The sequence below is a fragment of the Priapulus caudatus genome, unplaced genomic scaffold (genome assembly GCF_000485595.1).
Source record: "Priapulus caudatus unplaced genomic scaffold, Priapulus_caudatus-5.0.1 Scaffold1377, whole genome shotgun sequence".
In the NCBI taxonomy this organism is placed as follows: Eukaryota; Metazoa; Priapulida; class Priapulimorpha; order Priapulimorphida; family Priapulidae; genus Priapulus; species Priapulus caudatus.
Window position 1 is genome coordinate 25,576 of NW_014578438.1, and position 12,648 is coordinate 38,223.

Consider the following 12,648-nt stretch of genomic DNA (forward strand, 5'->3'; position numbering starts at 1 on the left):
TTTTTACACCTCTTGACCTTTGACCTTTGACCCCCAGCCTCGACATCCCAACGCGTTTTCGGATTACCCACCCACGTCCTGACTTTCGAATCCGTACGTCGAGCCGTTTAGATTTGTGCCCAACTGTTGACGGACGCACGGACGCACGCACGGACGGACGGACGGACGCACGGACGCACGCACGGACAATCATGCGATTCTACAAGCTGCATCTGACTATTCAGATTCTGACTATGTCAGATGAGCTAATAAATAATCGATTATAAAAAAAAAAGATTAAATTTTTTTAAATATTGAAAACAAAATGTGCAAACATTGATGAAATGACTCTTTTATGAATGACTATGAAATGACTATTTTATTGGTGTTTTTTTGGTTAGAGACAGTAAATCTAACCTATACCAAACATAATCAAGTATTAATACTGTTACATAGCTTTTAGAATATTGTATTATAAAAAATTCTGTATTATATGATATATGATAATATATTCCAATATCTGGTAGCGCGATCAATAACATTCAACCGCTTATCTTTGGGTGCAACAAATGATCGATGATGAAATTCCAACCGATTCCCATCACTAGTCATAATTAATGTGGCGGTGGCACCGATCACAGCCTATGCTCCCTCCCGGTGGTATAATTCACTGGTGAGTACAGCTAGTACATATATATTTTTATGAATGTTCTGTATTTCCGTGTGTAAATCACTATGTTGTTGATTGTGTAATCTCACATAATTGTCCTTCACTCAACCGTGAAATAGCTGTTTCTACATCTTCTGCGGTTTTACATCTTCTGTGGCAGGAAGCATGCATGGCAATGGATAGGTGGCAGGAACCTGCCAGGTTTCCCTGTGTGCATCATGGAAGCTGGCTACGTATCACTTTGCAGTTAGCAGTTGACTGAAAGGCATTGCAGTGAGAGCAGTACTGACAATTGCTGCCAGACAGTCATTGCCAATGCAGGGCGTCAAGTGACAAGTGACGCTCAAAAAATAGGGAAATAGGAATTTCAGATGTGAAAAAATAGGAGGAAAATAGGAATTTTGGTGAGAAAATATATGTTAAATAGGTATATTTTTTTGCGTTAGATGGCCTCCCAACACCCCTACAGCCATCCCGATCCACCACAAATGGTTTTATAAATATACATATTTCGAGTTACATCACATGTGAACAATATTTTGAGGTTTTAATGAAAAATGCATGTTAAAATTGATAAGCAGTTTATACATGCATAAGCACCCATACATGTAGACTACTCCAAAATAGTATGACGTACATGTATACATAGGCGGATCCGGCTTTTTGAAAAAGGGAGAATGAAATAAAGTAAGAAATAAAGGGCACTTTTATAAAAAGGTGCCGAAGGCAGCTTATGCGACGTGTCTAAGGCACGTTGCCACTTAGGGGGGGGGGGGGTTAGAATTAGAAAAATTAAAAAAATTGGTGCATTCTGAGAGCATCTGAGCAGTAATTTTGATGTCTAGAATGCAAGATGGAATTCCAAATTTTTAAGCAGAAAATTATCTTTTGTGTTTTCCCTTTTTTGGGATAAAAAAGGAAGGTCCGGACCCCTTGGACCCCCCCTCTGGATACACATACCACATCCAACTGAGAAACAACTTTACTGAAATTAAATCTGTGATAGGAAAGAGTATATTACGTTAATTTAAAGTAAGGGATGGGGGTCTCGGGGTCCTCCCCCAGGAAATTTGTGAAAATTGGGTCACCTGAAATGTAAATTCCTGCATTCTGAGAAGGATACCGTACATACAATTCTGGATTCAGAAAAATGAAAAGCCCTCAAAAATAGGAAAAAAATAGGAATTTGTCCAGAAAATAGGAGAAAATAGGAATTGCCCAGAAAATAGGAAAAAATAGGAATTTGTCCAGAAAATAGGAGAAAATAGGAATTGCCCAGAAAATAGGAAAAAATAGGAAAAAATAGGAACTTGACGCCCTGCCAATGTCATACATTGCATGTAAAAGCAATGCTGTCGGTTGTGTCATGGCTTGGGTTAGGGTGAGCGTTACAGCACCCCTAAGAGAAGGCTAGAGCTGCAGAGTTTCAGTGGCCTGGGTAACCAGCTCCCACTGAGAAATTTTTTTTATCTGCTGAGTGAGCTGTGTGTCTTGTTTGGTATTGATAAAATCTTGAGACCAGTCGCTATGTACTGAAACATTTAGCTCAGTGTGAACTGACCATGAAAGCAGGATTCCCGCTTTCTTCCATAGACCTGATACTAGCAGGGTGCGAAATTAATGCAAGTCCGGAGTCAAATACTCCCTGATTTAGTGTCGAACTCCCTGATTTGACATATGCAGGAGTCCTTGTGACTCCCTGAAAAGTCTGCTATACTAACTAGTTCGTTCCAGAGCACGGCCTCCTTATTATTCCCACGCAAAATTACCGTATTTTTTCAGCAATGTCCAAAGAAAATTTGGCAGACATGCAACCCCACGAATCTTCAAAATAAGCACATGCGTTATTGTTAATATATTTAGTTTTGAACTTCAGACTGCGGACTCCCTCATTTTGCTACGGACTCCCTCTTTTTGGGGGCAGGGAGTCCGTTAATTTGTTCAAAAGTTAATTTCTACCCATGTACTAGTGTTATCACAAGAGGACCGACCACGATGTAAAACCTCATTAGTAGTCATTATGTATACAGGTTATAACATATGTATCCTGAGACAACATAAATAACTTGTAATTGTCAACGTGTATCCTGTATTTCCTGGATTAAAAACTCACCACAATGGTCTTGGCTCGCTTATATGCACTGGCAATGTGTGTTGATTTGAACAGGACAAACGTCATTAGTCCTGTGTCGGGTGTAATGCTCATACTGTAGTGATACGAAAGACCATGACCTCTGATCTGTCTCCACATAGGCCCCTAAAACAAATATATTACCACCAAATTTCCAAATAAGCATACAAAAAGTAGCGAACAGGTAAATGTATATAATGCAGATGGATATTCAAGACATGGAAGAGAAACATTCTATCATAGAATTAAATTAGGGTAAACTCTGTCCTGCACTTCATTGGTTAGGCTTCAGTTATACTCTGTTATGGTGGAATGTAACAAAAATTGCATTATGTTATTTGACAACCGTATAAACTGCAGAGGATTATCAACAGAATCCCTGTTTATAGGAGCATGTGCGCGTGGGTGTGAATCAATGCAGGATTTCATAGCAAACAGATATGACTTGAGATGAATATTCATCAATTCCTCTACGAAATATGCCAACAAATGTTAATAATTTACTATATACTATACTATATACGGTATACTATACTATATGTTATTTGAGGGTAGGGATCACCAACAGCTGCCACCGTACCTCAAGCTGTGTGAGATACTGAATGAAGACCTCTATGGCTGGTAGGTCGGCATCTGTATAGGAGCACAGACAGGGGACAGTCTGCACGAGAAAGGCAGACTCTATGGCTCCCACTCCAATAATCACCCCTGCTGCTGGGCCACCAGAGTACGGGAGCAGATAAGACGAGCAAGGCTTCACCTCTGAGCAGAATGTCACGGGTTTACTGCAAGCACATTTAGAAAGCACAGTTGTTTTTATAAATTTATTCAAGACACAGCCTATGAAAGCATATACATTACAGACCTACACCCTAGTACATTACAACCAACCTATATTTAGGAAAAACTAAAATATCACGTGTGTTCTACATGCACATGGGGTAATAACGGCATATATAGTGACCCCCCCCCCGGGCGTTGCGCAATCATGCGTGTACGCAAGTCGCGCGATCACTGTGTGAGTGGATGTCCGGATACGTAGCCTGGAGGCTAGGCGACCGGTTCCGGACGAGTAGCCACTGCGAAAACAAAAATATCACGTGTTCCACATATTGTGCGTCCTTCCAATCTTTCATCATACATCCTGTAGATATCCTATATCCTGTTTCAATTAGATTAGGTGTATAAACTAGGATTTACCAGTCAGCCACCACCAGTCACCAGGATTTACATTTGTCGAATGGATGCGGATCTGCCAGAAAAGTTGTAGCTAAACTATTACAATCGAAACATGGCTCCATTAAACCCATCTTTACAAGCGGTATGTGCGCTCCTTCTATTAGGTGTATGTCTAGCAACACCAGATGTTCAGCCTACGGGAGTAAACTGTGCGGTAAGTGTGAACTCATGAATTAGCTGCTCATCACATAGTTTCAAACAATATTTTTACACAGTGGCTACGCGTCCGGTCATCCATTACAAAGCTCAGCACAGATTCCCAAATCCACGTCACGATTAGGCCACGACCCTTTTCAAATCGTTGATTTTACTGGATTTACTATTGCTTCAAAAGTTACAAAACATATTTTTTGGATAAAATACCTAAAGGTAAGTAATATTATGGTAAAAACGTATTGTTTTTTACTGAAAAAATATAGTTGGGTTCACACAAGAAATATATGATCGGACGGATAGCCTGGGAGCTGGCCGGGCGTCCAGTAACCGGACACGTAGCCACGGCCATATTTTTATCGGTACTGAATACCACTGCCACTGACGCTCATAGGGTCTATGTCCCCCAGGGTACTGCCGGAACGTACCCTGGTAACTATCTAGCTGATATGGTTAGGGTTAGGGTTAGGGTTAGGGGGGTAGGCGCAGGCGACTCCCTAGACTCGTTAGGCGAGTATGCGAGGTACGGTCCGGCATATTAGATAGTAGTATTTAGTACCAGGGTACGTTCCGGTATACCGGACCGTACCCAGGGTATGTTCCAGCAGTACCCTGGGGGACATAGACCCTATCAGCGCCACTGACCACTGCCACAAGATACATTAATAGATTTACACACTTGCTGTGTGAGAAGACATTCGTACTGCCCACGACAAACAATGACGAGTGACAATGTTGATGACAAACCACCCGACATTCTTCGCCCGGTATTACTGTATATGCCATATTTTTCGCGTACAGATATTTTTGCGAATTCAGACTTGATGGACAATTTCGCGAGTGGTTAATTTCGCAGTCGGTGAATTATGAATTATTCGGCATTATTCGGTATGAATTATTCGCGTGTTGTTATATTGTTACGGTCGGGGGCGCGTTCGCAAAATTTGCAAAAATGAATCCACCGCAAAATATACAGCGTATACACTAATTGTAGGTTTGGCCTCCTGCCGGCCGGGATGGTCGAGACGGACTGCCTGGGACTGCTGGTGTAAACGGAAGGGACAGCATGCCTGGTCGCGACGGCAGAGACGGGTTTCCCGGCGAGGCCGGGGCACCGGGAGTCGCCGGAGAGAAGGGAGAGAAGGGTAAACACCTGCCGTGACAGTGTAGCGATTTTAATAATTACCTGTAGCTGTGAACGTTTTCACATGAGCTGCATAATTTTCATAGATTGTTTGAAGCTTTTGCTGTAGATGTGAATAGCATAGTAATCTTCCTTAGTGTTACCCCGTAATCTGTACATATTTATAAAGGAATCACTTTGCTTTGTTTCTCAGGACTTCCAGGAATAATTGGAGTGTCTGGAGTATGTGAAGAATGTGAGAGAAGAAAGATTTACCAGTGTACATGGGATGCATCCAATGATGGAACAGACATAGGAGTTATACATGTATATCCTTATCACGTGCATGTTTTCTTATCGCTAGTCATAACAAATATCCAATCAAAACGAGTTCTAATGGGCCACATTACAAGAATCAGTACGCAAACATCCTACGAAAAACTTCTGATATCATTGATCCATATTTTTTCTAGCAATGTGCTGTGAAGAAGCGTACCAACACGACAGGGCTCCACGTAAGGTGGAGTGGTAATCTGCGCAACATCAAATCTGGTGGCAATGACTGCAGTCGCTGGTACATCACATTCAATGAGGCTGAGTGCAACAACCCTGCACGCATAGATGCCCAAATCTATGACAGTACGGATGGACACAACATGCACATACCTTCCTCTAGTAAGTCCAGTATAGCATTCATAGTAATTATTAACAGCGATGCTACACGCGACTGTAACTAATGCTTTTTTTAGCAAGACTTCTATTAATTGGGTAACGTTTGTTACACCTGACATGCTAAAATATTGACATTATGCCGCAGTTGAGGGGATTTGCTATATGCTGCCCGCTGGTCCAGTACTGGTACAGCTTCACACAGGCGACTGTAGACCTGGACATGGACATGGAGACACCTACACCGGCTGGGAAAGTGTCTCCCGCATGATCGTAGAGGAAATTGAGATGTAAACACAATAAGAGATGACGTTACGACCCAGGAAATTACCACTCATGAAAGAGGACGACACAAATAGCAAGAAGGCTCTTACAGCTTAGTATTTTTAACAGTAGGCCCAGTCCCACAAAAGAACCTACACAAAGAAAATAATCTCCCTACACAATGACTCGGCAGGCCCTTCATGGGTTCAACGGCGACCAGACGAAATTGGATAGCAATGGATTCACACGATCACGTGGCATCACAAAGGAGGAAAATACTACACACACAGAAATGGTGCCCCCTCAGCAAGCTCAAAATAATGCCGACAAATTCCAGAATTGCATCTCAGCCTAATCGATCGCACCTTTCGTGTACTGGTTCCTTCTGCCTGTCACCATCTGGTAAGAACTCGTCCTTCCATGGCTGTGCAGGAGGACCACATGCGGCTGCCAGCTGTGTGACATCTGCTACTACATGAACAGTGAGACTCTCTGGGGCAGTGATCAACTTCCTTAACTCCTCCAATCGTGCGATAACCTTCAAAAGACGTCAGCAACCATTGTACAGAGAGCTGCAGAGTTTTTCACTACCAGCACCATATACATATATCAACGTATTTCCCGTGTGCTAAAATATTAGATTTAGATGAAGGTAGTCACTTGTTTAGAGAATATACCAATTTGATACCGCATCATTTGTATTTGACTGCAGTATTGCTGTTCGTTTGTATTGTCTTATTGGATAAAAAACCAAGTAATATGAATGTCCAATGATTAAAATGGAAACTGATAAAATGCTGATCGACAAAGTAAAAATCAATGATTAAACCTACTACATTTTAATTATTTAATAGGTTCTAGACAGCATTTCATACCTCACTTGGATTTGTTTTCAGTTCCTCCAGCATAAGAGTAAGAAATCTCTGCTGCCTCATCATTCCAGAGATATAATGATTACTCTCTAAAATAAAAACAAAAAATCACAATTAATGAAATTATAATGTAAACAAATTTATTACCACTCTTACCAAAACAAATGTAATAAACCAATCGAGTAAACTGTCATGACATATTATATTATTTATATTTGCATAGTTGTGAATCCGAAATAACCATGCTCAATATAATGTATAGCCATCAGTGAAATATTGTACGCTAGAAAGAGAACATTACATGGTATACATATGTACCTTTACTGTAATTAACATCTTTGATGGCCGCCAGGACAACCCGCTGGCCATTGCGCTTGCAGCGTGACACGTCGCTCATCATCTTTGTTGCAATGATGCGCACACGTTCGGCTGTGAGGACCGTCCGAAAAAGCAGCTCTCCAGCCCACTGTATGCCCTTACGGTACTTGTCCACCTCCACCTTCAGCATTAGCACCGCCACCTGAGCAAACGGGCCGCAGTGGAATCGACTGCCGTCCACGCCGAGGGTGAGAACTGTCGTGAGTGTGTCAGATGCCAGCTCTGCTACCACGTCCTCGTACGGCACCAGACCTGCTACGCAAAGCAACAAGAGGTGTCTGTCCAGGAGGTCACCAATAGATTGCGATATGCTGTGATGCACCGCAGGAGAAGCCATCCTCACTTAGCATTTCTATCTCTCCCTTCCCCCTTTCCCTTCTTTCTCTTCATCTCTCTCTCTCTCTCCCTCTTTCCTTCTCTCCCTTTCTCCCTCTTCTTCATTCAGCTGTTAATCTACACCACATCTTACTTAAAAATTTCCCTATCTGAAGGAGGTCATTGGCATGCACCTATCAGGTATAAACATGAAAGAACTTGTGAAATACAGGCGCATACCTGCATTCCTCTGAATGGGAGATTCAAGTAGTAGCTCCATAAGAATGCACAGGTATGGCTTCAGCGATTGTGGCACGCAACTCGTGTTCATCAACATGCTGAGCTAATCAGAAGACAAGAAATGGCTCCCTTGTGTCAATAGTTACACAAACATATGCATGTGCGCCTATGTATTAAAACACTGAGAAATCCATTTAAATCAGGAGTGTATCAATATTGATAGACTCCTGTTTAAATCACATGCAGTGATGATGACTGCTTGAAGTAGTAATGGAACTTTCCACCGAGTCTCATTGCACTTTTAACAAAATATTCAAGGCCATTACATGAGTCACCGGAGCAATAATCGGACCAAGTACCTAATTTTAAAAACCCAATGAGGTTCTGACATACTTTCTGTCATTCTAACATTATACTGTATACGCCATATTTTTTGCGTACAGATATTTTCGCAAATTCAAACTTCACGGACAATTTCAAGAGCGGTTAATTTCGCGGTCGGTGAATTATGAATTATTCGGTATAATTCGGTATGAATTATTCGTGTGTTGTTATTTTCGTGAGTCGGGAACGAGTTCGCGAAAATTAAACCACCGCGAAATATAGAGCGTATACAGTAACTTAACAAACAAGTCACAATTTCTTAGCATACATTACGGCAGAGTATTTGAGAAGTTATACGTTAATTTTGCAAACGTAGTAATTTCAGGTTTACTTAAACCTTACTTCCACTTTATGGTCAGTGCTAGTGTTTTATAGTTTCCATATTATTATATTATTTTATCTAAAAACAATATGTAAAATATATAAAATGCAAAATAGCAAATGAAAAATTCAGGAAGATACCACAAATTTACAGGTATGTAACATAGACCTCAAGGGATTTATTATACATTCATGTTCATTTTCATTAATGTCAAACATCTCAGAACCTACCTTGACGAAGTGTGTGTGCATATCATCGACGAGGAATTTAAATGGCATATCAGTCAATGGAAAACTAGGAATTTTGCTGGTAAGTTCTGGTGTACAGTTGCTACTAGCAACAAGTGGATGAAACTTAATGCTGGAAGTACTGGGTATAGGTACACTGCTGATTGTTTCTTCTGGTGGTGCCACCTGTCAAATATTTCAACAGAAATTTGCTAATTAGTAAGTAGGAAATTTGCAATAACTGAGAAAATTTCGTTAGAATGAAGACCCCACCAAAAACCTAAGGCAGCCACTTGTATTTTTAGTAAAAATTGCCGAGGTGCATATAACTCTGATGAAGCCTTCTGCATAGAGTTTAACAACAAAATCAGCTTCACCTCATTTTCAGTAGTAGCCTCCATCAGGTTTGTGTGCAACTTTTTCAGACCAGCTTTGCCCAGTCTTCTCCGTTGCTCTGCAACACGCTCCTTCTCCTCATCGGCCATCGTCTCCATTAGCTCTGTAGATGGCTCACCTATAATCTGATAGTACAACAGCAGAGTCAAACGTAAATAGGATTACAGTGCACCAAATGTCAGCAAAGAAGCAACTAATACGAAATAATCTCTCACATTTAAAGACTTACAATGCAAGTTAGCAATGTCATACAAGGAACTGACAAACAAGTATTAGATGACAAATATGGAATTTGGTATACAGTCAAGCTACTTACTGCCACATGGTTGGCTTCAACTAAATATTTACTGATGAGCTTCAACCAGAACTCCTCAGTTTCTAACTTCATTTTCTTGAAATTTTCTGTCTGGTTCAGTCTGTGATTGAGCTGTATAAAATTACCAAATAGAAAATCTTACTGACCATATCTCATTACAATAAAACAGTTTACAATTTTTTTTCAACATTGAAAATAAAATGTAATTAGACAAATCCAACTTCAACTCATACATTGCAACTGTATAAATTTAGTACGCTATCACTACCACTCTCATTTACAATCCTAATCCTAATTACAACAATATTTCTTGCATTGAAGTAACACTGCAACAAAGTTAAGAATCCTGCACATTGTCTGTTGTCTGTTGCAGGCTAAATAATAATTAAAGCTGCAAAATTTTCCTTCATATACTCACATCTTCTGCATCATTCCCATAAAGAAAATCTCCTATACAGATGAAAGCCATGGTATCATGAGGATTCTCCTCTAAATGGTTAAGTGAATCCAGAAGTCGCCGATGAATGACGCTATTCATGCGATCCATATTGAGAGGGCAAGATTTGTCGACAATTTTTTTCAGATACCGAGTCAACCTAACAATGACAAAATCATGTATGACATGTGTGTTGTGTCATGCAACAACCACATTCTTTGCAGAGAATATTGAAATCATCAGCACAAAGACAGCAGTCCAGTTATTTTTTGGCACCAATTTGTATTGATTAACCCCTGAAGACAATTAATGAGTGAAATTTTCTGTGAATTCGTAAATGCATGGGATTTAAATAATTCATAATAAATGTTGCTCCACACAGAAGCAGGTACAAGATTATAGTGAATATCAAATATGGAAATACCCATCACTCCTCATTGTAACTCTATGTTAAGTTTAGGTCTTACGATTTTGTGACGTTTGAATGGTTGCAAACACTAACCAATTGTGTCAAATGACTATCTGAACTTTAGTTTCCAACTGTGGCTGAACTAAGAGTTACAGAGCTGGCATTGTGACCAGACACTTGGTAGTGAATAGCAAAGAAACACAGAAGACACGGCTAACGCTCCATTAGGAGTGTTCCCAACTTTGACCATGACCATATATATATATATATATATATATATATATATATATATGTTATTATGACCATTAATGACAATAAAGTTGGGAACACTCCTAATGGAGTATCACCCGAAGACGCAGGCCTTATTGTTCAGTAAAAACTTACGACGTAGTAACAGAGTCTAATTTATCATGTGGAGTATTCTCAAACTCCAGATAGATGCAGGTCTCCTGGTTTTCGAGTATGGAATACTTGACCTAAACATTGTGCCAATCATGAACACGTATTAGTAAACACACACACATGCACGCACTCACACATACACATATGTATATATGTCCACATATATAATCTAGCAATCTCGCTACTCAGTCATGCAACACTGCCACCTATTGCAAGAGATGCGTTTAATTATGCAGTTCACGTATTGGCACATTTGTGATGGATAAATACAAATTAATTAGCCAGTTATCAGTTATCTCTTATTGTCATATTATATTTATTAACATATTATACGCATTTACAGCACGCTGGGTAATAATCTAGCAACCTTGCTACAGTAAGGATCGGACGTTTCCACAAACTCCTGTTGCAGAGGTGCCACTGCTGTATCAGTCAGGTACTCCAGTAACACCATCATTGCACTCACAAGATGCAGCTCCTGACAAAAAGAACAGGGATACCGTCAGTAGAGCAATCTTTGTTATGAGCTTCTGCATCCCCAGGAAAATACCACAGTACTACGGTAAAGGGCTCAAATTTCATCACAACACCAACAGCACAATCCGTCTTAACTGAGGTGGTGTCCCTGAAAACTGGACGATGTCTACCACAATCAACGTATTAGCCAGCGAGCCGTGCAGCCGTGAATTGCACGGTCAGTTTTGAAACTGCACGGCCAAAAATGTGTAGCACGGCCTAAAATATTGATCTAAAGCCGTGTACACATAAATTTGGTAAAATTGCACTCCCAAATATCTTTTCTGCACTCCCACAATACTCATTCCTGGCTAATACCCTGACCACAATAAACTGCTGCAACTGCCCTACCTACACGGTATGTCTCTGTGTTCATCCTATAAATCCAATGAGTGTATGTATATATCTATCTTTGTCCAACACAAAAAGCATTGCAGAAATGTGGGGGTCTCACCTTCGCTTGTGGTCCACGCCAGGCCACCAGTACAAGACCATGCTCCTCATCATCCGACGGGAATTGAATAGTCTGCTCCTGCATTCTGCTGAGAGGGGGAATTGTTGACTGCCATGGCCGTGTGTATGGCCCCCTATCCCCCTAAATTAACCAGGAAAACATCAGCACTCATAATTACTACCTGATCATTGCTAAACATTCTTGCTTCATCAGATAGCCTGTAACAATAGGCTGTGGCTACGCGTCCGGTCATATCTATACTATTAAAGTAAGACATTTCCGCTAAAAACTCCGGAGGGAGTGAATGGCTGGGCGTGAAACGTACACCACGTATCGACAATGATTCCGTATCCTGCCTCTCAACTTTGGAAGAAAATGTAACCTCCGAAAATGTGATTTTGCGAGGGAAACCTTGAAAATCTGTACACAATCTATAAATAGAACGAGGGAATATACACACAGCATCACGTACGTGTCAATCCATGATGACGTATTACCGTAATGTCGCAGTGGCCTCATCGCTAGGATATTTGTCTCCTACACCGTGATTCCTGGTTCGAGTCCAAGCTGGGAAACTTATTTTCCCCTTTTTTTCCTTTCTTCCCTTTACCTACCTCTTTAGTATGTATTATTTTCCCCTCCGGAGTTTTCAGCCGAAATGTCTTACTTTAATAGTATAGATTTATTTTTAATTTATTAATTTATTTAATTTATTATTTTTTTAATTTATTTTTATTTTCAATGTCGTTTATC

The 12,648-nt window shown here is 40.4% G+C and overlaps 2 protein-coding genes across 4 annotated transcripts in view; one reads left to right on the forward strand and one right to left on the reverse strand.

Moving 5' to 3' along the window:
* Nucleotides 1-12,648, reverse strand: part of LOC106816439 (uncharacterized protein C05D11.1-like) — a gene marked incomplete in the record, with an annotated part of 31,977 nt that overhangs the window by 3,554 nt on the left and 15,775 nt on the right. For 2 of the 3 annotated variants that reach the window (XM_014821057.1, XM_014821059.1), the window contains 13 exon segments: nucleotides 2,763-2,906; nucleotides 3,361-3,565; nucleotides 6,594-6,766; nucleotides 7,104-7,189; nucleotides 7,419-7,733; nucleotides 8,034-8,136; nucleotides 8,970-9,152; nucleotides 9,344-9,487; nucleotides 9,679-9,789; nucleotides 10,097-10,274; nucleotides 10,908-10,999; nucleotides 11,293-11,403; nucleotides 11,896-12,036. In XM_014821057.1, the coding sequence (XP_014676543.1) occupies nucleotides 2,763-2,906; nucleotides 3,361-3,565; nucleotides 6,594-6,766; nucleotides 7,104-7,189; nucleotides 7,419-7,733; nucleotides 8,034-8,136; nucleotides 8,970-9,152; nucleotides 9,344-9,487; nucleotides 9,679-9,789; nucleotides 10,097-10,274; nucleotides 10,908-10,999; nucleotides 11,293-11,403; nucleotides 11,896-12,036 (1,986 nt within the window). 3 annotated transcript variants of the gene reach the window in all.
* On the forward strand, nucleotides 3,924-7,293 carry LOC106816440 (collagen triple helix repeat-containing protein 1-like). Its single transcript, XM_014821060.1, has 5 exons — nucleotides 3,924-4,173; nucleotides 5,167-5,317; nucleotides 5,510-5,622; nucleotides 5,769-5,970; nucleotides 6,113-7,293. Exons 1-5 carry the CDS (start codon nucleotides 4,072-4,074, stop codon nucleotides 6,256-6,258), a joined length of 714 nt encoding a protein of 237 aa, XP_014676546.1. The 5' UTR covers nucleotides 3,924-4,071; the 3' UTR covers nucleotides 6,259-7,293.